This window comes from Ixodes scapularis, unplaced genomic scaffold (assembly GCF_016920785.2).
Source record: "Ixodes scapularis isolate PalLabHiFi unplaced genomic scaffold, ASM1692078v2 PGA_scaffold47__10_contigs__length_4178495, whole genome shotgun sequence".
Classification (NCBI taxonomy): Eukaryota; Metazoa; Arthropoda; class Arachnida; order Ixodida; family Ixodidae; genus Ixodes; species Ixodes scapularis.
In genome coordinates this window covers 2,343,106-2,370,331 of record NW_024609876.1, presented here as the reverse complement: position 1 = coordinate 2,370,331, position 27,226 = coordinate 2,343,106, and the positions used below count along the sequence as shown (strand labels likewise).

The window sequence follows — 27,226 nt, the reverse complement described above, 5'->3', positions numbered from 1 at the left end:
CAAAAAGTGCCTCCAACATCCTTTGGACGTCCCAAATGTTCTACAGATTCATTCATTCATTCATTTGTTTCATTTTTGTGCTCATGAACAGCTTGAAGCCTTGATAATGATGCACAATTAACATACAGCAAAAAGAATAATAATTCTACAAATTGGCAATAGAAAATTTGAATGTACAAAAGATGGTTATAGATTTGTAAGAGAAAACTTGAACGCTGCAAAAAATGGGTTAAAAATGTCAATGCAAGAATCATTGAAAGTATTATACAAGGTCTGAATACGTGTCATGGGGCAGGTTCAGAAGAATTCATTAACATAAAATGGAAGAGAAATTCGCAAAAATCTTCTCGGAACATTAATATTTAGATATCTCCAATTTCCCACATATGAGGCAAATGTCTTCAATGTTTCATAAACATCTGCAAAGTCGAATAGATAATGGACATCCCCAACATTTGAAAGACATACCCAAAATTCTGGAACCATTCTAGATATTCCACACTCTAATGCCCACTAGACACTGTTAGAAGCTTTTTAGACATCTTGCTAGATTTTTCCGGTGTCCCGTAAATGTCCTCAATGTGTCGCAGACATTTTTAATTGTTTCAAGAACCTCTTTAACGTCGAGCAAATGTCCCCAAAGCGCCACGAATGTTGTCATGGACATCTCCAACACCCCACAAACATCTCCCAGATGTTCCCAACGTTCCAAAGACACCAAACATCCTACTGATGCCTGTGAGACGTCAGCAATTACATAAAGTACCGGATTTTTGGGGAAAAAAATGAAATTTCTTTTGTTGCAAAAATGAACTATGCATTGTCGAACAGCAATTGGGACCAGAGGCTGAGGTTTAGAACTTACTCTTATTAAATTAGAAGTTATAAGCAATATTCAGAAATTTTTAACGAAGAATTGGCAGCCAGAGGAGTTCGCCAATATATGTGGAGAAATGGTGTCTGCTACCAGGAATGGTAGCAGATGCCATGCCCTCAGTGAAAATTGCCAAAAGTCGTCTGTAACTTTTTAATTAGCTCTGAAAATTTGGCATCTGGTCTCAACTGCCAGCACTATATATGGCTGAAAAGCATTCAGCAATGTAAAACATTTTTTTTTCTCGCAAAAAAATGGTATTTGTTTTTATACCCAATATTTTTATGAATACTGGCACTTGACATCTCAAAGTCTGCAGCCTGTAGAGCACATCCACTCTGCAAAGTTGTTTGTTGTCTGGAACTATATTGGGCGTATGAGTCAAGTGATGATAAAAAGAGTTTAAAAGCATTTCTTTCTAATTTTTTTATGATCCTTGTATAGGTCATACGGTTCGTTACGCAAATAGGAGACTTTTGGGATGATGCAATTACCCTACTTTGAGTTCAAGAAGACGTGAGCAAGATTTGATATTTTTGTACAAATGCTTTTATGCATTAATCCATTCCCCCTATCTCACGTCACCTATTCACATTCACGTTCCAAGGTAAGTTTCGTGAGTTTCTCCTGCTTCTTTTGTTAACCAAAGCACCTCAATTAGCCCCATTGCACTGCAAAAGAAGTTCTGTTTTCATCCTCGTTCTCGATGTTTTATTCTTTCATATATTCATACCTATTCACCAACACGCTCCTTCTTAATTATTTTCCCCCTGAACTGCGCACAATGCTTGTTTAACTCCTTGGTGCAGCAGATATTGACGATTTTAACTGAAGTTTCTTTTAGCATTTAAAGGGAATTTTGAGATTACCTTTTTATGATGCAAACTCAACATACTACCGTGTTTATTCGAATATAAGTCGACCTTTTTTTTTCTTCGGAAATCGTGACCAAAGAATTTCGACCTACTTTCGCGACCAAATTTTGCGACCCTACCGGAGGCATGAAGCTATCGAGTCACCGAGCCGGCGTTGCCGTAGAGCCGCGCCGCTTCTTGTTTCAAAAAGCTTTTGGTGCACGAAAACCGAAATGGCCCGCTCGCGCGGTGGCCGGTGCCGCTATCGTGCGCATCTTGGGCGTTGGGTTTCGCCATCGCGCCTCTAGCCACTAGCGTTCCCCTTGCTGGGCAACGGGGAAGGAGAGGAACGCGATGGGCCGTGCACTTCGCCTTCCATCCTCGCGAACGCACACAAAAAAAAAAAAAAAAATGGAGGTTACTTTGGTTTGTTGCTTGAGACGGCTCGGCCAACGCTCGGCTCGCGTGTTGCTCATGGCGACACGGCGGCTTTGCTTGCGTCTTTGTACTTTGTCTTTCGTCGCTTCGCACCTTCTTTCGTTTCTTCTTGTCATTTTACAGCGATGGCAGTGAAGTATTGTTGCGAATTTGCGAGGATGTCTACCAAGCTGACGAAGCTTCGGACGACAATGTTCCGAAGTTCTGACGGTGATAAAGCTTTTGGCATCGCCCCGTGATTTAGCTGAGAGTCATGTAAATAAAGGTTTGTTTCTTTTGCCCAAAATTTCCCGTTTGTAAAAATAAAAAAAAAGGTCGACCTATTTGAATTATTTTTTTTATTCTCGGTGGGTCCAGCAAATAGGGTTCGACCTATTTTCGAGTAAATACGGTACGTGTTCTACTAACTATCCCAGAAACCCAAAATTTACTTTGTGCATGGTGTTAAAAATGCGACTACTGTAAAATACTGGGCAAGCGCCCACTCAAAATTTAGAGATAATTGCAAAAAAAATGGGGGATGGGCGCTTGTATGGTCATCAATTTTACATATAAATATACTGTGCATATTTTCTCAGATCTTACAAATTTGGGTATGGGCACTTAATGTGGAATGGGCGGATGCACGGTATTCTACGGTAAACGTTGTGACACGCCCCTTTTTTCTGAGATTAATCTAAAAAAAAGGAGGTGTGTCGCAACGCTTGGTGGCATACTTATAAGCAAAAAGGCCACGCATGGTTGTAAACTTTGGGTTTCCAAGGCACTAAAGGCAAAGGGATGCATTGCTATATTTGGTTGCATTTTAATATAAAGGCCATGCATGAGAGTAATTTGGGCTTTCCAGGCTAGTTACAGCAAAAGGGCATGTCACAATGTTTGGTTGCATTTTTAATGAAGAAAGAGGGCGTGCACAATCACGACTTTCAGTTTTCTAGGATGCTTAGAACTTTGTAAGTTGAGTTTGCATAAAAAAAATGAAAGCCGTTTACAACTCCCTGTAACGCCGAATTAGAGCACAGCTCTTGAGGAGGAGGGAAGGGTACCGAGGGGAGGATATACCCTTCCTCCCTTCTCCTCTTCTTCTCATCCTGCCTGCTGCTCCTCCTTCCGAACGGCGTCACCGTCGCCTTGCGAGAGTCACGTGACCTCGTGGCGGCACGTGACTCTGATGAGGTCACGTGACGATGACTCCGATGGTCACGTGACCCCCGTGGCGGCACGTGACTCCGATGAGGTCACGTAACGATGACGTCATTACGATGACGTCATCGTCATCGTGATGACGTCATCAGTGACGTCACGCGTCCCATAATGCACCGCACAATTACGCCGACGGCGACGCCACTCAAGACGGAAGCGGGCACCTAAGAGCTGCGCTCTAAAAAAGGACAATCTAAAACTCCACTTTAGTGCCCATTTAAAGGGGCACTAAAGTGGACCTTGATATCTTTCTTAGTTTTCTAGGATGCTGAGGCGTGTAGATCGAGATTGTGTCATAAAGAAACAATCTCCAAAATCAACTTTAGGGCTCCTATAGGTTATTTCTGACTAATTTGTAGTCTCACCGTTAGTGCCTCTTTACCAAGGAATGATCTGCTGTTCATGAGCAGAAATAAATAAGCAAATGAATGAATGAATGCACAAATAAAAAGCGGACCATCACCATCGAAGCCATCAAGGCCTGTTCACACACTTGTGTTTGCTTATGACCAAGTTCTTGTGATCTCTTATGACGAGAAAACATGCTTACATTATCTATGAAGTGACCCTGGAACTGCATTTTGCTAGAGCGAAGGTTGTGCGGTATTTGCGACATCAAACGTACATACTATCTATGAGAAATGGTCGTTCGTGACTTTGTCAAAAGGTCTTCGAGCCAGTAGTGAAAGAATGGTGCATGAAAAAAATAGGAAATATGTGAGAGTTGCGTCGTGGGAGGTCATTGTGACCTATTGTCGTGAGAGGTTGCAAGAGGTTGTGAGGCACATGGTCGTAAGCAGTCGTGAGTGTGTGCACCAGCCCCCACCTGCTTTCCCAGCTGACAGTGTGGGCCAGCGGTCCTGGGAACGTCGCTGTCGGAGGGGTCCAGGCTCAGCTGCATCGAAGGGGAGTGCTCCATGTGCTCCGTGGATGGAACCGGCAGGAAGTCCTCCATCCGGACATCCTGGGGATGATGTTCCGGCCCAGGTGGAAAAAGTACAGTGTGCTCCAAATCGCTCCTACGCCTATATAACTCTAACGAGTGAAATGTTATTTTCCCCACGATATCAGAAATGAGATGCATCTGGCACATTTTTGAAGCACAACTTTCATTTAACTCTTTTCGTACCATGCCCCTAAGCCTTGATCACCCGTGATCGATGGTTTCCACGTGCCTCCGAAATTCAGTTTGGCGCCCAGGAACGCATTGCACCATCAAGTGTATAGCCAAAGAACCAACTTCAAACTTCTGCGCGGCACTGCCACACACACAAAAAAAATCTGTGCAGCAGTGCCACTTGTTAAACACAGTGACCCCCGGTGACTGGGGACAGCTAAAAAGACAGCTTCAATTGCATGATTTAACTGCTTCTGCTGCTTCTCTTTTTGGATAACAGCAGCAGTGAAAACTGTGAATGATGTGGGATCATTCGATTTGAGCTCCTGCACCAATGTTTCATCTTTGAGGTGCAGAATATTGTCAGGTGCTTCATGAAGAGTGTCGTCCTAACTTTCTAGGTTGTCCCGAGCTGGGGTGCACATTTTATGTGTGCTGGTAACCCTAAAAGAAAACTATCAGAAGAGAAGTACGAGAAGTGCTATAAAAAAACCTAGGTTGTGAGGAAACAAAAAAAAGGTGTTCTGTAGGAGATGCTTTTTTGCCTGCAAAGGCATCTCTGAATGTCATGATGCCATGGAAGCACACTTGCCGAAAGACCACAAAAAGGCAGTATCAGCTAGGTTCCCGAACTTACAGAAGTGATAGTGGTGTGCATGGTGCACATTTTGTATATTTAGGATTTTTAAACATCATAGTACAGTATAGACCACTTACAACGTAACCGCTTATAGTTAGGGTTCGGAAATTTCGGCTTAAACCGATAAAAACCGATAAAAGTATGCCGAATCCATTTTCGGAAATTCGGTTTTAACCGAAAAAGGTCAGTTTGTAGGTTCGTCGTTTTTAGTTTAAACCGATTAAAATACATCTAATCCGTTTTCTAAAATTAGGTTTTAACCAAAAAAGGTCAGTTTTTTAGTGCCGCGTCGAGGTGGATGGGGGAGGGGGTGGGGGAGAGGGCTTTGCAAGGTTCGACATTGTGTGACGTCTTCATGATTGACCTCTTCCAAGGTTCAACATGCAACAAAAGAGGTCTTGGATTGGCCTTCGCGGGACATCTGTGTCCTTTCTGTGATCGGGCTTAGTGTGTAAAATTTCCGGTCCCGAGAAAAAAAAAAGTTTGGATGTGGGCTATAGTATAAGGCTTTTCGCTTCATCCACTTCAAAGGACATCGAGGAAAGCCGTCAATACCTTTCTTAACACGCTCTCTCAGACCTCCCTGTTGTTAAAAACATAAACAAGATGGATTTTGTTTTTACATTCCGCTGGTTTTTGTACGGTCATCACCTCAGACGGTCACGTCGTCAGAATGGGAAGGAAAAATAAGCGCACTGAGATTATGCCCGTGAATTCCGGGATTTTAAGGTGTATCCTGACGGAAGCTGTAGCGAGGACTACGTATGTATGTGTCGTTATTCTTTGAGTGATTGCAAATATCACAGCTACAAGGGCCGATGGTGCTTCTTTTATATTCACCGAAAGAAACCGGTAAACTGTTTTGGGAATAAATATATGCCGAAAAAAAATGAAAATTGAATTTTAAAATAAACACCGAAAAAAGTATGCCGAATTTCGAAAAAATAAAAACCGAAAACGCGGAACCCTACTTATAGTGCAGGACTGGGTACAACGCGGCTTTTTTAAACCACCGGTTCGCCTCCCATAGAACTCCATGTAATTACATACCGCTTAAAATGCAGGCGCGCGAAGGGAAATACCGGTTATAGTGCGGTTTCTGGAACAGCCCGCCGCAGCGAGCACGCCTCTCTGTGCGACACTAGATAACGGCGCGAGCCGCAAGCGGCACTCGCGGGGCAAGGAGGTTGCTCGAAGAAGCGGGGAGAAGCGAAGAGAGAGGCTTCAGTTGCCATAGCTACGGAGGGACGCACGCATGTGTCGTTTACGTGCGTGCGTCCCTCCGCTGCGTTGGAAAGTTTGGAAACAACCGCAACGACAGACCAATCGCAGGTCGAGGATAAGTGTTCGCGCGCCTTGCATGCCGGTCGCGGGCCGGCTGCTTCTATCCGCAAACATGGCGTCGGTTGTGATCGTTGATTACAACCAGTGGGGAGCATTCCCACCGGCGATGTAAGCAGTTGTGCGATACGACTAGATCGCATCGCAAAAAAATTTGATGGTCACCCCGCAGTGCGCGATGAGTGAGTCCAACGCCTTCGTTGGCAAGTCGTTTCTAGAAAACACGCTCCGAACGCCGTTGATTGGCTCAGCCGCTCCGCGACTAGATCGCATCGCAAAAAAGTCGGGTCGAGTAGCGACTGCTCAAATCGTGTCGCTTTTTGCCCGCGATGGTCGCTTTTGCAATGAAAGTTATCGCGCGACTAGATAGCATCGCCGGTGGGAACGCGCCAAGCTCATCATTCTGCGTAAAAGCGCTATCCTTGACTGTGAATTTTTGTTGTGTGCCGCTATGATAACCCAGCACGTACTAGAAGGGAAGATCCCCCTATTCGTGCGGCGACATCGTGGTGGCACTTTCAAGATGGCAGAAATGCCCGTGTCATCGTGTTTGTTTACTACGACTACAGTGGTGCTTTCTAAGCATTTGTGTTTTCGAACATCGCCCGGATTTCTTATTTAGAGCATTTCATGCCTGTGCTCAAGTTGAAGGTATTACTGGCGCATACCGTCTAAAGGATGCGAATTTTCACGCATTTTCATCGGAGAAAAGTGATTAGGGTTAGCAATCCTGAACGCTCGCAACGTCCGTCCGCAACCCGCGACGCCGTTAAAAGGTTGCGCCAGGCAAAAGCTGCTCATTTCTTTCAAAATGTGTGACACACTTGAGACAGAACTGTACTAGTCTGGTGAAATAAAGACTTCCTCAAACTAAGCTTTATTTTTCATCTAACATAAAATAAATTCCTTTACAAAGGTAAGTTGTCTCATGGCATGTATTTTGGCCTGAAAAATTGATGTTTTGGTTATAGCGCGGCACCGCTTATAGTGCGGTACCGCTTATAGTGCGGTACCGCTTATAGTGCGGATTTTCGCGACTCCCGCGACATACGTTATATGCGGTCTACACTGTATGACTTAAAGGGCTACGTCAACGAAATCTGAAATATACTTGTCGTGTTCAAAAATAGGCTGAATATGACCCCTAATATCTGTAAATGACAACCGAATGTTTCTATTTTGAGATTGAGGGCTATAATTTTCATTATTAATGGCCCCTCTGGCAAGTGCTCGCACAGCAGCCAGCAGAGAGCATGCGACATCCAATGCGATTGTGGCATCAATAGGATGCCCTAGCTGTTCCAGCCACCGAAGCGACCGAAACACGCGATTGGGCCACCGCAACTAACCGCAAAGCTGCTCGCCATTAAGACGGCTCGGAGATGTCCATGATGACGTCACGATGCTCCTGACAGATACAAGGCGACAGAGAGGCTCACCGCACACCCTACGTCGGTTGATGCACGTCTTTTTCCAAAGCAAAAGTGGCTTACGTTTCGTTCTGCCCAATTTAGGTGCGATACGGTAATCCAACTCAATGGACAGAAACTTACAAAAGTCTGCCCCTAACTCAGTTTTCTTAAAAACTCCTTCAGTTTCCCTCTAACGCACCCGGGGCTCTCTGCATGGCTGCCCTGTCCTACCACTGGGCTAGCTCATGTTGCCACACCCCGTATTTTGGTTGGTTTAGTAGCCATCTTACTGGCTACGGATGCTTCCAGGTGAGGGGTTCAAATCCTGGTTGAGGTGCTTGCAATCCGATGGAGGCTCATTGCGGAGAAGGCGCCAAGTAATTGTGCTTTTGGTTGCTTATCATAAGATACCCAGGTGGTCAAAACCGATTCTCAGTCCTCTGCTGAGGCATGCCTCATGCCCTTTGTTGGTTTGGCACGTAAAACCCCCAAATCTGTCTTTGACGGCTCGCTTTGAACAAGGATGACCAGAAAACATATCCTTACGTTGTACAAAACATCTTTACATCTGCATGATGAATGAAACCTGAGACTGTGGTCTGAAAAATGGAAACTCGTGAAATAGGAAGAAAAAGGGATCTTTACATCGTCGGGGATCAGGACAGTGAAGCACAAAGCATGTTTTAAGTGACCATCCACTGGGAACAATAAAGACTGAGTTCTAAACCAGGTTCTTTATGGTCTTAATTTATGAAAGGTCTACCGTCCATAAATAAAGATGATTGTTTTCCTAAGAAAGAGAGACCTGAAGAAGATCCCCATGCTGGCCTACCTGTGGGAGCAGAGACCAGTTGCATCCCGTCTCACTTGGGGTGAAGTCGTGAATTTCACTCCAGCTGTTGTTGAAAGCGCTCAGGTTTGCGCTCTTGAGGTCAGCTGCAGATACAGGAAGTATGTTTTCATTACCACTGCAGCTGTCACCTGATCACCTTATGTGTGTTCACATATAGCTCACAGATTTTTAATTGAATTAGCTTTTCTTGTCATTTATGATAATCACAAGGAAGATTTGCAAGGAGCAAAAGTATGCAGGCAAGCTGGTTAGGAAACATCATGTTGTAAACCAGGGCTGCACAACTCAAAAATGACGCGGGCCAGAAAAATGTTTATTGGGAACTGCGCGGATTTTCAATACCTGGCATCATCGCACTGGTTGACGTCTTGAGCACATCTCGCAGTGTCATGTCCGCAGGCCGCACAGAAAGTGCCCACGGGCCACATGTTGTGCACCCCTATCTAAACCCTGAGACAAGAAGAAATAAAATAACAAACAAGACAATGTGTTGTTCTTGTCTCAGGGTTTAGATTGTGACAAGGAAGATGCAGTACCAACTAGAAATGCCATTCATTGGTGCCACTAACCACAACTCCTCTCTTATTGGCATATCAGCCTGCCACTTATTGGCTACAACACACAACTACTAAGTGCAACTCATCACTTATTGGCTATGGCTTCCCACTCTTGGCTACAACTCAGAACTAAGTAAAACTCACTACTTAATGTCTACAACTCACCATTGAATACATTTACCACATCTTGGCTACAGCTTGCCACTCATTGGCTACAACTCACAACCACTAAGTGCAACTCATCACTTATTGGCTAAGGCTTCCCACTCTTGGCTGCAACTCAGAACTAAGTACAACTCACCACTTAATGTCTACAACTCACCACTAAATACATTTCACCACATCTTGGCTGCAGCTTGCCATTTATTGGCTACAACTCACAACTGCTAAGTGCAATTCATCACTTATTGGCTATGGCTTCCCACTATTGGCTACAACTGAGTACTAAGTACAACCTACCACTTATTGGCTACAACTCGCAACTAAGTGCAACTCACCACTTATTGGCTACAATTCAGCACTAAGCACAACTCGCCACTTATTGGCTACAGCTCTCAACTAAGTACAACTCACCACTAAGTACAACTCACCACTTATTGGCTACAACTTGTAACAAAATGCAACTCACCACTTATTGGCTAAAACTCAGCACTAAGTACAACTCACCCCTTATTAGCTACAACTCGCAACAAAGTGCAACTCATCACTTATTGGCCAAACCTCAGCACTAAGCACAACTCACCACTTATTGGCTACAGATTGCAACTAAGTGCAACTCAGCACTAAGTACAACTCACCACTTATTTGCTACAACTCAGCACTAAGTACAACCCACCACTTACTTGCTACAACCCACAACTAAGTGCAACTTACCACTTATTGGCTACAACTCAGTACTAAATACAACCCACAACTTATTGGCTACAACTCACAGCTAAGTGCAACACCTTTTATTGGCTACAACTCAGCACTAAGCACAACTCAGCACTTATTGGCTACAGCTCGCAACTAAGTGCAACTCAGCACTATGTACAACTCGCCACTTATTGGCTACAACCCACAACAAAGTGCACTTCACCTTTTATTGGCTACAACTCAGCACTAAGTACAGCTCACCACTTAGTGGCAACAACTCGCAACTAAGTGCAACTCACCACTTATTGGCTAAAGCTTGCCAGTTATGGGTCACAACCCAGCAGTAAATACAACTTACTACTTATTGGCTAGAACTCACAACCTATTTGCACTTGCAACCAAGTGCAACTCACCGTTTATGGCTACAGCTTGCCACTTACAGGGTACAACTCACCACTAACAGCAGCTCGCCATTTTTGGCTACAGTCTGCCAGCACTGCAACTCACCCTCCAGCTGGTTGTATGTGAGGCAGAGGCAGCCGAAGCGCATCTCGGAGCAGGACTCGATGGACGGCTGAGTGGCACAGCTCAGGAAGAGATCCAGGTGGCAGCAGTCGCGAGCGCGTAGCTGCTGGCAGGCCGTTGCCAGTCGACAGTCCCTGCACTTCCTCAGGAACACGCTGCAGGGAGGCCCTGCCTCAGCTCGTGCTCTTTACAACAGATCACAATCATCAAGTAAAACTGGACATGACCAATCATGTTTTTAACACAAAATATGTTATACATTATCCTTTGTGCATTTGTGTATTACACTATGTACATTTTGACTACCGTATGATACCGTGAAAGCGCCCACTATTAACAAGTGGCATCACAAGGGTCAGTGGCACCCAGGGCGGTGGCCCGCCGCGACTAGTGGCAATCAGTTCATCGAACGACGTTTCATCGACAGATCACTTCATCGATATGTATTATCGACAGATTGTTTAATCGACAGCTCAGATTTGGTTTTTTTCTGTAATAAGCTGCATGAGACTGTTGCCGGGTCAACCAGGTGGGTTAACATTTTTGCAATGAGCTGCCGCACACTCACCACGAAGCAGCGTGATTGCACGCGGGGGGTAGGTTAATTGCATACCCCAGTGATACACGCGTGACAAAATGTCCTTACAGCGTGCAATTCGCGTAACGAGCATCAATGAAATGTTTGTGTCGATGAAACATGTGTCCATGAAAAGTTGTCCACGAAACGTAATTCCACAAAATGAGTTTCGACGAAATGACAGGGACCCCACTGCAGCACCTCCCCCCGCCCTCTCGTGGCCCGCCGCAACACCCCCCCCCCCCCCTTTTTACTGCCAAGCTGCACCCGGAGCGGTCCACCTCCTTAGTGACACCACTGCTATTAACATTTTCTAAACATTCTGCAAATTACAGTTAAGCGCCCGACTTGACCGGACAAGCACTCATGTCTAGATTGACCCAGTTTTCGGTGAAAATGGGGTGGGCGCTCCCCTGGTATGTTACGGTATGATATACATTATGGCTATGTTACACATTATGTTATACATTATTATTGCCATTCACATGAAATAAAGCCTGGGGGGAGAGCTAAACAAAAAAGGCTGCATTGCATCGGTTGAAAAAGTTTGAAGTGCTGGCAGGGAGGCCATGTAACGCATCCTGACATTAGGCATCCATGTGCACATGCGAATCATAATGTATAACACAAATGATAATGTAAATCTTAACTTTTCCTTGAACCTTGTCGAGTAACTGTGTGACACTGTGAACACTATTGTAGCCAGGTTTCCAAACTCTCTAGATACCATGGTATATCAAGTGTCACGTCAATGAAATCTAAACTCTCATTACCCCTTCTTTCAATGTGGCTATTCATAAGCATGTTTATTTTAAACACATAGGTAATACAGATATGACAGAAGGTTGCTGCCGTTGCTAAGTCCTTTTTGTTCACCACGCGCCCCGCACTGTACTAGCCCTGACCGGCAGTCATTAAAACAAAAGCACACGAAAGGGGGCACTGGCTGTGAGCCAGAAATAATACATGACAAGCCCTTTTATCTCTTAGTAACTGTTGAATTGTTTGCAAGGTGGGAGTTGCTTACACGATTCCACTAACGTGTGGGAAAGCCTACGTCGGTCAGACGGGCCGATGTGTTAATCACAGACTGCGGGAGCATGACTTGTTGTTGCGATCAGTGGTGGGAGCTGTAGGGGGGCATCTGCCACTGCATTGTCATGGATGTGGGTGTGAACCTATCTTCATTAAGACGGGTATCATTGGCAATGGAAGGGACAGAGTGAATCGAGAAGTTTTAGAGGCGCATGCAATTATAAAAGCAGGCGCGAACTGCGTAAGCCAGACGTCACTGGGCTTGAGTAGTAAAGAGATGTTTTTTTTGGACACGTGGTGAATGTAACATGTGACGTGGGCGGAGTTGCTGTTTTCTTTGTTTTGTTTTCGTGTGATTAAATTTCAGTTGAGAGTCAGCGCTTGTCCTGTTTGCACTTCCTTTAGTCCCCGTTTACTGTGCGCTGTTTGCCTTTTCGGCATAATGAGGCCAGAAGTTGTACCATATGTACACAAAATGGTGCACAACCTCAAAAAGGTTGCAAACAGGTACGGAGTACCTCTTGTGTTTTCAGCGCCTAAGAAACTCGGCCAACTTTGCCCTCGAATTGCTAAAGAAAGCAGGAACGAGCGAGGATGTGGAACGAAGCACGCCAAGCTGTACATCAAATTCGTCACAGGAGTCGTGTATGAAATACCCCTAACGTGTGGAGAATCTTACATTGGACAAACGGGAAGATGCATGAATGACCGTTTAAGAGAGCACGCACAAAATTTAAAAACAAATGACTGAGCACATTTGCCCGCGCACTGTAGGGCCTGCAAATGCGAGCCACGCTTCTGCGATACTAAGATTCTCGGTAGAAGCAGAATTCAAAGAGCACGCAAACTGCAAGAGGCATATTTTATCAAGAAGAGGGGACCCCAGTGCGTCAGTGACATGTCGATAGCATTGTATAATGCTGAGATTCGTTTATTCTATAAATATATGTAAATGGGTTTATGCTCATCTATCTCACGCATCTGTAGCCTGGGTGACAATAAGTGTATCAGATATATATATATATGTACTTCCATCCTCCTTTCCCAATACAGTTGTGAGCAGCGCCCATGTTTGTCTTCTATCTTCTGTATGTCTTTTTAGCGCTTTTAACCATAGTTCAATACAGTCAACACCAACTAGCCCAACAACAAGTTCTTTTATATGCGTTAAGTGCCAGATTTGATTGGACAAGCGCCCATGTCTAGATCAACCCAGTTTTTCGTGAAAGTAGGATGGTATACTCTCCCAGTATTTTACGGTAGTAAGATAGAGTATAGTACGTAAACCTTAACCAGTGTGCAAGATGGAGAACACAACAGCACAGTTACCCGATATAGGTCTTCGAATTATGTCTCATTAAAATTTAAAAGTAGTTTTCGCAACATCTGGCTTCCATTCACACCTTATTTTCGCACGAAATCGACATGGCTAGCTCCGAAAAGTTTGAGTCGTTGAAAAAGGTGGAATGTCCCCGTCATGAGGTCAACTCTAATTTCACCAACGCGTGGCCAAAGGGCTCAGGTACCGACCATCCGAATCAATTGGTGTGGGGGAGGGATTCAAAGACCTCCCCGACCGCCCCGACTTCAAGTACCATCTGCCACGAATACCTCCGGCATTTAGCGGTACTCACCTGCCTTTTGTGGGCCCCAAAATGATGTTGCAGTTGATGCAGTCATCGATGGTAACTGTGTTCACATGGTACAGGACATAGATGGTCGAGTCCTGCAAAAGAAAGTGGTGGGCACTCATTCACACAACAAAGCTGGGCCACATATGTACGTGAGAATCACACTGTCAATGAAGTCATGTTTCTACTACCGAATCTTTCCATTTCAGTGAAGTGAAACTTGAGTTATAGTCCCATATAGAATGTTTTAATCACTAGGATGCCAGCTAGGGCTGCTTAGGGAAGGGTAAATTAAAAGTAATACATTTCTTGTTAATATTATTACCGTAATATCCGGATTCATCGCCTGAAATTCATAAAAAAAAGTGGGGTGGGCCAGGTCTCGGTGGGTGAGCACAGAAACTTAGAAAAAGCGGAAAAACCACCCATTTTTCTCTGCGTATCTGGCACTGCTGCACAAGAGATACATTAAACTCAAAGCTCGATTTAGTTTTGTTGTTTTAGAGAAAAAATATACTTACGAAAGAAGGTTTTACTATTGCGAAGTCCGTTGCTTGCATACGTGCTAGGAACACTGCCGATCTGCATACAGTGCAAACGTTTGTTCCGTGAAAGCACGTCACCACTATGTTCTCCAGGTAAGTAAAAAAAAGGAAAAAACAAAATGACCGCATCTCCACGTGGTGAATGATGGTGATTGGGGCGAAGCTCTGGTGGTGCTTGTGTGCGTAGACGCTGAGCCGCAGCATGCCGAGCCTTTCGTTTGTTTTCATCCATGTCAGAAAGATAATGTGTGGTATGGAACGTGATATACGCAGTTGAGGATTTGACCCCAGCGCCCTCTCCTGTATAGACGTTGAGCGACTACATGCAACGTTTCATCCATGACATCCCCAGCTCTTGAGTTACTACCACATCTCAGAGCCCCCTACTCCTCCCGCAGTCGTGGCCGAGTGGTTAAGGCGATGGACTAGAAGTCCATTGGGGTCTCCCCGCACAGGTTCAAATGCTGTCGACTGCAAAAATATTTTTTTTTTTTGCCCTGCACAAGCACGTGAGCTCACAAGCACGATCACGAACTTGAGCACCAACAAGATCAATATGAGCACGGACGCCGGACAGACAAGGCTAGACCCTAAGGAGCTTCGCCCCTAAAAGTCCACAAGAAAACAGAAAAACCAACCAGGTGCAATGAGCGAGCGGACCAAAGAAACGACGAAGAGCGATGCTGGAAAAGCGGAAAAGCCGGCGATCGCGTTGGCAAATACCTTGGTGTTGGGTCAAGTCGGGCGCCTTGTCAATTGCAAGCTCTTGCGCAACTTCCTTGTTTGGTGCGCACATGCGTGCGTCCGTGCACAGCATGCTATCAATGGGGGTTTGGGACGCTCTACAAACGTCTATGTAGGTCATTCTAGCAAAGCTGTATTTACCCGTCGGCTTTGTCTAAAACATTGCACAACTGCGGTCGCGACGTACGGGGAGAAGGAGCGGGTTTGCGGCGACCTTACTTTGGCAGAGACAGACTTTGACCTTAGACTACATTCCAGGATATGGGGCATTCGCTTATTTCGCGATCCCCGACTGGGTTACTGCCCGTGTTAGCTTTCCGATTTTTTTTATTTCATTTTTGTTGGGTCGATTTTTTTGTAAGCAATTCACACTTTTATTTCGTTATCTCCATTGTTTTCTTTTTGCACGGATACACTACCACTTTAGAGTTGCTCACGGAGGAAATGTGTAAACAAAGAGAAGTGTCTTTCCCTCCTTCGTTTTACTTTGTCACTGACGTCCTCTAACTGTAAAGTCCGCGGCCGCCTCATTCGGGCAGGATGAGTGTTTGCGGATCGCGGAGTCCGCGTTGGGGTATTTGAAGGGATGGGCGATGGCTCGGTGTTTTTTTTGGAAATCAATATTGGCCCAAAAAATGCGGTGGGCGATGACATGGGATATTACGGTAGGTCCTATTTCATTGTTTCAACACAAGCTATCAATATTCACAGATTAAGCAAGCCAACAACCTGAAACAGGTGGTTTAATTTTCTCCCACCTGCCGCAGGCTTGAGCGTGCACCGAGCCTCGTCAGATCCACTAAATATTCATGATGCGACCGCTTCCCGCTCTTGGCGTCGCCCTTGCACCGGCACGTTCGGCGTCGCCGCGTTCGCTTTAGCAGGGTAAGAATGTGCTCCATGTCCTGGTGTTTAAAAAACCTGTGACGTCATCTGGTGGTCATCTGGCGGTCCGTTTCAACGGGCAAGCCAGCGTTTCCCAAGCCTCGTTATGATGTCCGCAGCATTGCAGACAAAAAAATACCGCCGATTTTTTTTGTTGCATGTACAACTCCCTCAACCGCTGAATAAGCAAAGCTGAGAAGCTATCTTTTGCGAAATTCAGACAATTTCCGGGCAAGCTGTAGGAAGTGAAGCCGGCAAAGCATCGACAGTAATAAATCGCAGGGGTTCCACGGTGTGATTCACCACGTGAGCTCCGTTCATACCGTCTTTTTTCTATTTTTACCTGGTTCCCACGATACAGATTTGCCTGTAGCTGGCGCTAGGGTACACTTACTCTAGCTGGCACCGGCCACTGTTTTGGTGCAAAGTCCTAGTAGCAGTCCATGAACAGAGAAGCCAAAACCCTGAAACGCCCACTTCATGGGGAACGAAATGATCCTCACTATCCGGCCCAGATTACCAGTATTTCTAAATATAAAAATTAAAGAGTGGCAAACTAATATTGTGACTGTTTGCGTGGCTGCGGCACTTTGCACCAAAAACATACAAGTCCCTAAAATGTGTCTTGAAACCTCCGAAGGATGTGAAGTGTGTATACATTATTTTTCTGCCGGCTAAAGCGTCTGCGCATTTTTCTTTATGAATAAATTCTGAAAAAACTTTTTTGCGTTGTTCGCGTCATGATTGGTGTAGGGTGGTGATTTGGGCCAGTCATGAGTGGTGTGCTTCATTCTTGGTTTGTTGGACAAATCTAGAAGCATGAAGCACTAATCAAAAAGCTTGTTGATTATATTTGGCTCATCAACGACGGACGGAGTGATTGCGTATTACCCAGGCTCGGGGCGCAGGTATTGACAAAATCGCCAGCGCTATCCCACATTGTGCTAGTCATGCATGTTGACTTTGCGAGTGCGATTCACACTCAGGTTAACGAGTATCCGTAGATCATTTCAGCCTTCCCTCATCGGTCACTGCAACGAGATGAGGAACTCTCTGGACATATCATCTTTTATACGAAAGGAGCAGCAAAGGGGCAAAAGGGTCGAAAACTGAACAACCTAATAAGCTGAGGTGGCGTAAAAAAAATCTTGGGTGAAAAGTCACGCTTAAAAGAATAATAAAACAGTGGACACGGTTGTCATAAAATCACCTGCGCGAAACACATCAACACGACTTCGCCAACCTGCTGGTTGCCGCGGCGTCAATTATCCTCTTTTCCACAGAAAACGGGTGATTGACAGCATAATGCTTATTTCCTAGCCCGAGACGCTTGAAACGTTGATTGATTGGAACTGCTTTCCCACTTCAATCGCTATCCTCCTACTAATATATACACGTTGTAATTATTTTTTTTTTTTTGTGAGCTTCAACGCGCTACTTTGAAAGTATTTGAAATAAATAAAGAGTAAAGCTATACGCACTCCGGAGTGCGCTTCGCGCGGAAATGGCTATACGCACTCCTCCGAGAGATCATGCCGCTCGGGCCACCCTTTTCGAACGGCGCGTGAATCACTGGGGCGCTCGTTAACACAGCCCCCCGCCTGCGTTCACGCCGCTTCGCGGCGACAGTATCGGCTGCTAATTACAAAGCGTAACCAGTACACGCCGCTTCGCGGCGTCCAGCCGGCAATCCAAGCCCCGCTGTCCCCGATCGCACCTCCGGAAAGGGAGTCCGATACCATTTAGTTCTGCAAAGTTTCTCGACAACATTCGATTTTTTTTTTTTTTTTTTTTACTGTTCATCGCAAAAAAGGAAATGTAAATATCGCCAAATGCCTCGACAAAACAAAATGTTTGAGAAAAAAAAAAAAAAAAAAAAAGTAGGCCCACCGCGGATCGAACCCGCGTCCACTTGCGTATGAAGCGGACACCCTAACCCCTATGCCACGGCACCGCTTCGAAAACTCGTTGCGTCCACTCTTTTTATACGAGAAAAGCGGAGTGCGTATAGCCATTTCCGTCCGAAGCGCACTCCGGAGTGCGTATAGCTTTACTCATAAATAAATAAACTACCTCACAGTTCTGAATGATGAATTGCTGCCCGCGGACGCGACCCGGGTACTTCACAATCGTGGCACCTTTGGCATTCTCAACGGTGTAGTCTTCTGTGTTTACGTTGCCTCTTTTGTCCCTGGAAAAGAGAGAAAGCGAAAGTTGTGTTGACACTGCTGGCGGGACGTACGCGCTTTGTTTACAAACGAAAGTAAAGGTCAAAGGGCACCGGCTGAGCAAACAACAGTAAATTCTTACCATGAATACGTTTTCCGTTCAGGTGAGCTTCTCGATTTTAGGCCACCGGGCTTAAAGGGTGACCGTTTACAGTGCACGCAACCCATGCCAGCAAACATGAAGGTGCTATGATCACTTCTCTAACCGAACCAGACTATGGCGCGCCGGCATCGATTTCATTGTCCGTCGTTAAACTAAACGATGGGCGTTTAAAGCAGATCCTTAAGTTTTATCTCTGTATTAAAATCACTGCTTTTACTTAGCTATGTAGTGTTGTATTATTTACACACGAGATGGAATTTGCGTAATAGTGTAAGAACACGGAGAAAACCCACGTTCATCTCGGCCATCTTGATGCCGTTGCTAAGCGACAGGTGTCCAATAGAAGAGGTGATGCGTGACAAAAATAAAATTACATTCTCAAATCAATTTATCTAAGCAAAATAACTTGTGTATTATTTATAATAAATATTTTACTACGTGTTTATTATTTATTTATTTATTCAGTTGGTTTCCACTTTCGCGTTTTCTAAGCAGACGGTTTGCTGGGTTTGCTGCTTGTTTTGCTGTAGTACGCTCGTCTGTTTGTGTGCCCGACGATGTTTACTGCTTATTCGCCGTGTTGAATTTTCAAGGTAGAAAAGCAGCGGTGATGTGACATTTTAACAACTGCTTCGGTGAGTAAACGCTGGAATACATGAGAGCGCTGCGACCATATTAAAATTCGCCACTGCGCCAAAGCACCTCTCGTCTTTGCCGTCGTATGGTTGCGGCGGGTTGCATCAACGCGTTGCCATATCTACCTTTTTATTTTAGGCAGCCGCATTATTCGTAAAATAGCTTCATAACCGACGAATTCGGTGTCCTTTCGAGACAAACTTTCTAAATGACTGGCACGCGCTACGGAAGTGTCATTACTAGAGGCGACTGTGTTTTCGTGAGTCAGTCGCCTCCACGGTGTTGACAATCTAGTTCGCTCAAAGAAACGCTTTTTAATACCAAGCTCTTCAACACTAAATATGATTTGATGACAATAGTATGGAGTAGTTGGCTGCCAACTGCATCTTGTTTGTATATAGAATGTCTTGACTTTTTTTGTATTTTATTCTGCGATTGCTAGCGGCTGAACTGCAGGTGAGATATCATCTTTGCTTTTAGTACGCTGCCCCCCAAAATGAGAAAGTTCGTTGTGTTTGAAGTGGGAACTTCTCTTGCGAATAAATAAAACAGGTGCGCTATTTATCCCCTAAATGAGTAAAACACGTCGGCGCATGGTGTTCTCTGCCTTTGGGTAAATTTCAGTTTATAGAAATTTTGTTCTTGCAGTTTTTTTCCAGATGAAAATCGAAATTCCTGAGTAGGAATCGACACCCTATACCCAGAAATAAACATTAGGTGGGCGTTTTGGGAGTGGAGAAGCTAATAATGAAGAATGTGTTATTCAACTTTTTGCGAAAATGTCAATGTAGTAAGTGGGACTCGAGGGAATATATATATATATCATAGAGCGAAGTAACGCGGATTTGCAGTGCACTTCACCCTTGAACCCAACAGCGGCCTACAGATCCCCAGTTGGCAGTTTAGAATCCCGGCCGAGATGCCAGCAATGTGGCGGAGGCTTATTGCGGAGAAGGTGCTGTGGAAACTGAGGTTTTAGTTGCACGTCCAAAGGTATTCCTTGGGTGGTCCAAATTGATCCTCAATCCTCCGCCTGTGCGTGCCAGGTGCCCCTTGTTGGTTTGGCACGTAAAACCTCCTAATCTTAATTTGGCCCTTCGTTGTTTGTTGTATGCTACCATGGCAGCTGAAGTTGACCACCCTGCTCCAGTAGCAGTGAAGGACAACCTTTATTCCATCTCTTCTTCTTCAGTCTACAAATGCGACAGTAGCCCCGCCACAACAGTTCCCCCCCTTCAAAAATAAAAAGGAAATGCTATGTACAAAATTAGAAACAAAAACACTAATAATATAAAACAAAATCCTGTAATCTTTGTGTTTTGGAGGTCTGTCGGGCAGACCATCTTGGTTCCATGGCCACTGAACTGGGCGAACCGATGAGGAGACATCCCAGTGCCAGCGAGGTCGATGGCGATGTTGGCAACGCAGTCTCCAACAATGTCGCGGGAGGTGATTGTGGTTGTACGCCCATAGAAGGCGGAGATCCAGTTGATGAGGCGGTCGCTGATGGCATTGAGAACCATGGGATGTGGCCCAGTTCAGCTTGATGAGGTGACTGGGTGCTTGGTGGTATGACGACAAGCCATTCCCTGTTCCACACTTTCCGATCTCCTAGGCGGTAGGCCCTCTTCCCAAGGTATTTCACCACCTTGAGAAACGCAGGATAGCTGAAGCTACTTTTTGGATTGTGTCCTGGTAGCTTGACCCATACTTTATCTCAAGGCTTCAGTGCGCTGGCTCTGGCTCCCTGGCGGGCATCTGCATACTTCTTGTACTTCTGCTGGTACTGAGTCGCTCGTTGCAGCTCTCCCAGACCCTTTGTTGGTTGATCGAAGAAATCCTTAGACGGGCCCCCCACGATGTCCAGCCTCATTTTCGGCAGTAGTAAGGCTCGCTTCTCGCCTGTGGCTGCGTGAGGTGTGCGACAGTAGACACTTAGGTACTCTACCACCACTTTCTTTAGGGGACACTGCTCCTGGACATTGACTTGCACAAAGTCCTTGAACACACGCTTAAACATTTTATCTCTCCATTACTCTGGGGATGATACACCAAAGAGAAGGTGTCTCACACTCCTCTTTCTGTCAAAAATGCTTCAAACTCGGCGGACACGAACTAAGGGCTATGGTCACAGACATGTTCAGTAAGGTAGCCTTCTCGGCTAAACATTGCCTGTAAAAACGCAATAATCTTTCTTGATGACGTCACTAGTGCCGTCAAACACGCTTCGGGCCATTTGCTGAAATAATCAATTAGTATTACAGCGTACCGGCAGCTGCTTGGAGCATTAGGAAAGGGCCCAACAATGTCCATTCTACTTTTTCCCAGGGAGCAGACGGGAATGCAACTGGATGTAGGGGAGGTCCACGGATTTCGCAGACTTGTCAACTGCTTTGCAAATACCGCAGGACCTAACAACAGTTTCATGTGCTTGTCCATTCTAGACCACCAATAACAACAAAGCCTGCTGCTTTGTTGTTATTCCAGGGTGAGCTTCGTGCGCCAGTTCCACAATCTTCGCAGTTAGAGCGGTTGGAACATCGCAATCACCCTAAAACAGCAGGTCTCCACTCATGAAAAGTTCTTTTACTTGGTGAAAGGGTGCCAGGTCAGGATGCAGCTCCTTTCTTGGTGGCCAGGTGCTGGTTGTCAAAGCAACTACTTGTTGCAGACGGTTGTCTTGCCATCTCTCTTCGACTAACTCTTGCTGCGATACACACAAAGAAATAACACAGACAATCTCGTCTTCCTGGGTTTCCCTGGGCGCATCAAGAGGCATACACGAAAGAGCATCTGCCACAAAGTTGTCTTCTCCCTTCTTGAAAACCATGGTGAAGCTGTACATAAGCAAACAAGCATACCATCTTGTGATCCTGAATGGTCATTCGCCAGTCCCCTGCGAGCCCAACAGTGTCAACAGTGACTGGTGGTCGGTCTGCAGCATAAAATGCAGACCCTAAAAGAAAACGTGCCTGTGCTCGCATGCCCACATGCAGGCCAACGCCTCACGCTCTCCAACAGAGTAGGTACTTCCGCTCCTGTGGTGTTGGAGCTTGAGAAGCAAAGGAGACGGTCACAGGGTCTCAATTTTTGTTCTGCTGTAGAACAGCTTCAAGGCCGTATGCTGAGGCATCAGTTGTCACAACCACAGGCAGCTTAGTGTCGAACATTTGGAGAGGCTCGCGGTAAAGTAAGGGCTTCATTTTCTGAAAACTGTTTTCCCAACCAGCCGCCCAGCAGGAGGGTTTTCCCTTGCATAGTAGCTCACGTAGTGGTTCCGCCATCTCTGCATACCGAGGATGAACTTGACGTAGTAGTCGAACATGCCTAGAAACAGCATAGCATGGTGAGGTCTGTAGGTGCTTGAGCCTTGATAATCGCATCAACATGGCTTTGCATGGGTGACACTCCCCACTTGCTGACAGCGTGCCCAAAGAATGACAGTTTCCGAACACTGAAGGTGCACTTGTCGTTCAGCTTCAAGCCCGCTTCGCTGATGCGACGGAGAACTTCATGCACATTCTTAAGGTGCTTCTTTTCGGTAGTTCCAAAAATAATGATGTCATCCAGGTAGCAGTGTACTTGTTGACATCCCTTCAGGATTGTAGTCATCATTTTCTGGAACGCATCAGGAGCCGATGCCAACCCAAAACAAACCTTGGTGAACCTGAAAAGTCGATCATGGGCTATGAACACCATCAGGTCACGGCTTTTCGGGCGCAAAAGAACTTGATGGTACATGCTCAATAGACCCAGGCGTGAGAAGTACTTTGCTCCAACCAGTGCTTGTAGCAGTTCCTCAGTGTGATGCAACGGAAAGTTGTCAGTTACGGCAGCCTTGTTTACTTCTTTTAAATCGACTCGGAGTCTAACTTTCCCATTCTTTTCTTTCACCGCCACGATCGGCGAGACCCACTCAGACGCATCAATTCTCTCGACGACGCCTGCCTGTAGAAGTCTCTTGAGCTCTTTAGAGACTTCGTCGTTGACAGAAAAAGGAACATTTTGCAGTTTGGCAGGAACAAGCTGGACTCCTTGACACTCCTACATGTTGTGAGTGAACCCCATCGCAGTAGTGAGGGTTCCGTCAAAAAGGTGCGCTAAGTCATCTACCAAGTTTCGAGGGAGTCCAGGAGGTATGCAGTTCACACTACCACTGATCTCAATGGATAAACAAGCAATGGCGTCGATGCCGAGTATGTCCGTACCGTTCGGGACGACTATGAAGCATACAGAATCCTTGCGCTCCTTGTAACCAGCAGCAGCAACAAAGCAGCCTGCTATGGCAGTCTTCTGCTAGGAAAAATTGAACTAACTTGCGGATATACCTTGCAGCTGATAAGCAGAACTGAAGTTTCGTTTGTATCTTCCGACATTATGAAACTGCTGACCCTGTGTCAACCAAGAATGATAGGGGCGTTCCTTCGACTTGAACCGGAATGTAGATACCACTCTTTGGTTTATCATGCTTGTGAAGAATACTAAGAACGTCCTCGTCAGGGCCATTCAAGCATGCAACTTCTCTGATAGTGCCACCTTTGCTAGTGTGACTGGCAGTACTCTTGCAGACAGCATGATAATGTCAGACTTTACCACATCCAGCACACTTTTTTCCTCTTGCTTTGCATATAGCGGAATTTGCAAGATGCCCCGACGACCTGCAGCGGTAACATTTCTTCAAAGTGGAGGATGAAGGCTCACCTCCCTGTGTACGCTCTGGTCGCTCGGCATTTGGAGTAGACTTAACGTCCACCACTGGCACGATGGGTTCGGGATTTATGCTCAGTACTATCGCAGGTCAAGCTGCTTCGGTTGGGATTGTAGATTAATCTTCGATTTTAAAAATCTTGAGTTTGGTAGGTGCAAAATGCTTAGTGGGACACGATTTAGTGGGTGTGCAGGTTTTTGCTGGCATTTTACAAAAATTATACTTGCGTGCGAGATAAACTATCTGGAAAAAGGGGGAGGGGGAAAGAGGCTTTATCTCGACTGAGGTGTTGTGCTATGATTAATTTTCCAACCATTTTATCTTAGTACCCATTGTAAACAAAACCTACTTGGATCTGAGACCTATTTCTAAAAATAATGTTATGTTCCTTTTGCATCCTATTCATTTTCATTAAACGAGGTAATAAGTAATAGGATTTAGTATCAAAGAGGAACCCTCAATCGTGATCAAAGAAAAATGCATATGGCGACATATTTTATATCTATTTTCGAGTGATGCACTAATAGATGTTGACATCTGCTCCAAAAGCCTCAGTGGCTGCTCTAAACCAATATTTTGCCTGCTACAAAAACTACTTTCATAACCCTAGACAAGGCTGGAACTTGTGTTCTCAGTGATTACGCGCAAGTCCCAGTAAACACTGATGCAACATGTCTGTTTAATTTGTGTCACTTGCTGGCTTCCAATAGATGACCTGAAGTAAATCTAACACTAAGCCCTGGTTATCTTGTCTGCAAAAATATGAAGACCCACGTGGCTATTTTTTGGTACATAGAATAAACAATATTATTATTAATAATATTATATCTAAAAGGTGTTGATGCAATGGCAACTTCTGTTTTGGCGAGATGAAACGTGCTGCCCCATCTGAGGCAGTCTCGATGCGTGTCTTTGAAAGCGGCCTTCAGGGGACGTGAGATCTGTTGTTTAGACACCGTTCATTGTTTCAGCTCAAGAATTTTAGGATGAAGGGGCTCGCATGTTTGTATTTGTCTCCCCTTGTTTCGTTCTTTCGTGAATATGCATTAAACCCGAAAGAGGTTATACTTCAAGCCGTCAGTATAGAACCGAGCCTGTGTCGTGTCTATGAGCGGTCATCTGTATGGGATTGGGTCAGTCGGTCATTCAGCTTCATTGTCAATACTAGCAAAAGCCATCAAATATCTGAGTCTGCAAATTTTGGCAACCACAACTTTTTTTTGGTCCATCCACCAATGTGCCATATTTTCCAAGTTATTACTGGCAGACTGAACATTTCTTTTTTTTTTTTATGTTAGGATTGTACTGGCTATCATGTTTATTTGCAAATATATATGCTTCTATACGGATAAGGATCGAAGTGTTAATGTTGTTTGACATGCCACTATACCCGTTTTCACCTCAAGAAAAAAGGATATTTTGCTCCATGTTCCTACGCCGCGCGAAGTAGTTCTCACAAAATTTGGTCGTCGGACGCAGGAGCGGTGCTTTTGGCGTTTGAAACGTGTATGTCTTGATAAGAGAACACATATCTAATCTAAAATACACCTACATATATCTCAATTCTCAGCATAAAAAGGGAAATTAGTAATGCTCCGCGAGCAGCCGGACTTTTTTTACTACGGTTCTTGAGGTGAAAACGGGTATAGACAATAGCATCGATGACACTGAGGCCAAGATGTTTACCATTGGGCCAGTTTACTATGGCCACAACCGTGTTACTATGACCCCGTGCTTAGGTGACAAGCAGCCTGTCTCTTGGCCACGAGGCTATAGTTTCTTAAAAAAATTGGCTTTTACTGTAACTTTTTAGGTGCAGAGCACCTTAGAAAAAAAAAAAAGACATTCTTTGTTCTTCGTAAACACCTTAATCTTGATCTGGATTGCGGCCGTTAGTTTCTGCATGCTCTATTTCCAGAAAAGGTTGGGAACAAAGAGCAATGCTCAGAAATGTTTCATCTTAAGACATTCTTGCTATGTTTGTAACTTCAGAGGTTCTTAAGATGTGCCAGAATTGGTATGCTCTAAAAGAGTTCTTTGGAAGCGAACAGGAGTATGGCAAAAGAGTAAGGGAAAGAGAGAAGCTTTTGGTGTCTCGCAACCAACGAGAGTTGCGAGAGCGAAGCGTTGCCATGGTGACGGGGGATGCCTTGCCTGAACTTTTTCCTTTCGGTGACAAAACTGCCGTTGCATCAGCAGCATTTTAAAAGAGCTGTGCAACAATTTTAACGTTGAAAAAATTTGCATCTTCTGCTTTTGATATTGTTCACCTTGTCATAAATGACAGAAAATACACCTCCTTTCATCGAAATGTTGAGACTCCGCCGTGTAATAGCGAGGCAAAACTTAGAATATTCCCCGACCTGCAGCCGCGAGCGACGACCATGAGAAACACGCGGTGTGACATTAATGGGGAATCTTGTAGAAAGATAGCAAGTTGGCGAATACCTGCTCGATAAAAGGAAACTTTTCTATAAATCTTATCGTTCCAACATATATATAAATGCGTCAAAAACCTGGTATCATCGACAAAACTTTTATTATACGGAGTTTTAGTGGTGCCATTTATCCTAGGTCCACAGAACCGTCAGCCCTCTCTGCTACCACGAACAGCCGCCAGAATCCAAAGGGGGAGGGGGACATGGGCTGGATGGGTATGGCTAGACCCGGATAGACTTTTCTCCTTTCACCATGTTGTTCGCGCGGCGCCTGCCAGCACGTGGTCATGCGGTCGCGAGCGGATGAGTTCTCGCTGCTCACTGATGGCTCTAAAGAGAACTTTTCCGGAACCCCGCATCTACATCATCAACGTCACTGCGCGCGTGACCCGGAAGACGACGTATGAGTTAAGAGGCAGCAAAAACCTGGATCTTTTTCATTTTTTAAAATAAAAACTAGGGTATCCAGGCAAAATCGGTTTTCTGTAGTTTACTTGAGAAGTGTCAGGCATCAACTTCCACAATAATTTAAGCGAAGCCCTAAAATTGTTGCACAGCTCCTTTAACTGAATGGTTGCGAAACCTTTTGTAAGAATTAGTCCCCTGTCGCAGAAATTTTGTCTGACTTCACGCGCGAGAAAAAAGATGTCGCATAGGGGATACCGAAAAGTTAGTCATAAAGGTTGATTCACATACTTGCAACTGCTTACGACCGAGTTTTTTAAGACCTCTTGCGATCTCTCTCAACAAGGAACTAGCTTATTTATGAGGAAGATAGGAAAAATTGTGAGATAACTGCATTTCCTACTTCTTTTGCACATTATTCTTTCTTCATTGGCTCGAAGAACTCTGGGGCCACTTCATAATAATAAAAATATTTATGAGCTGCAGTAGTGGTACTCTGGGTAGGCCGCGAGGCTAGACTGATGAGCAGGGCCTGTACAGATGAGCGTCTGCTAGCCACCCAGCCGCCCTCATAGATGGCTCCGGCGTTTACGAGGGTTCTCTCGTCGTCAGAGATCGCAAG

General features: G+C 45.1%; 2 protein-coding genes across 2 annotated transcripts in view; one reads left to right on the top strand and one right to left on the bottom strand.

Moving 5' to 3' along the window:
- Positions 1–18,744, bottom strand: part of LOC8052621 (protein XRP2) — a 42,830-nt gene extending 24,086 nt beyond the window's left edge. Inside the window, exons 1-6 of the mRNA XM_040219135.3 lie at positions 18,397–18,744; positions 18,160–18,277; positions 13,916–14,007; positions 10,652–10,824; positions 8,712–8,815; positions 4,196–4,333 (exon numbers count right to left, since the gene is read on the bottom strand). Coding sequence (XP_040075069.1) covers positions 4,196–4,333; positions 8,712–8,815; positions 10,652–10,824; positions 13,916–14,007; positions 18,160–18,277; positions 18,397–18,494 — 723 coding nt within the window. The 5' untranslated portion in view covers positions 18,495–18,744. The remainder of the gene's footprint in view (positions 1–4,195; positions 4,334–8,711; positions 8,816–10,651; positions 10,825–13,915; positions 14,008–18,159; positions 18,278–18,396) is intronic.
- Positions 18,745–18,937: 193 nt separating this feature from the next.
- Positions 18,938–27,226, top strand: part of LOC8052623 (SPRY domain-containing protein 3) — a gene marked incomplete in the record, with an annotated part of 35,808 nt that continues 27,519 nt past the window's right edge. Inside the window, 1 exon segment of the mRNA XM_042293147.1 lies at positions 18,938–19,052.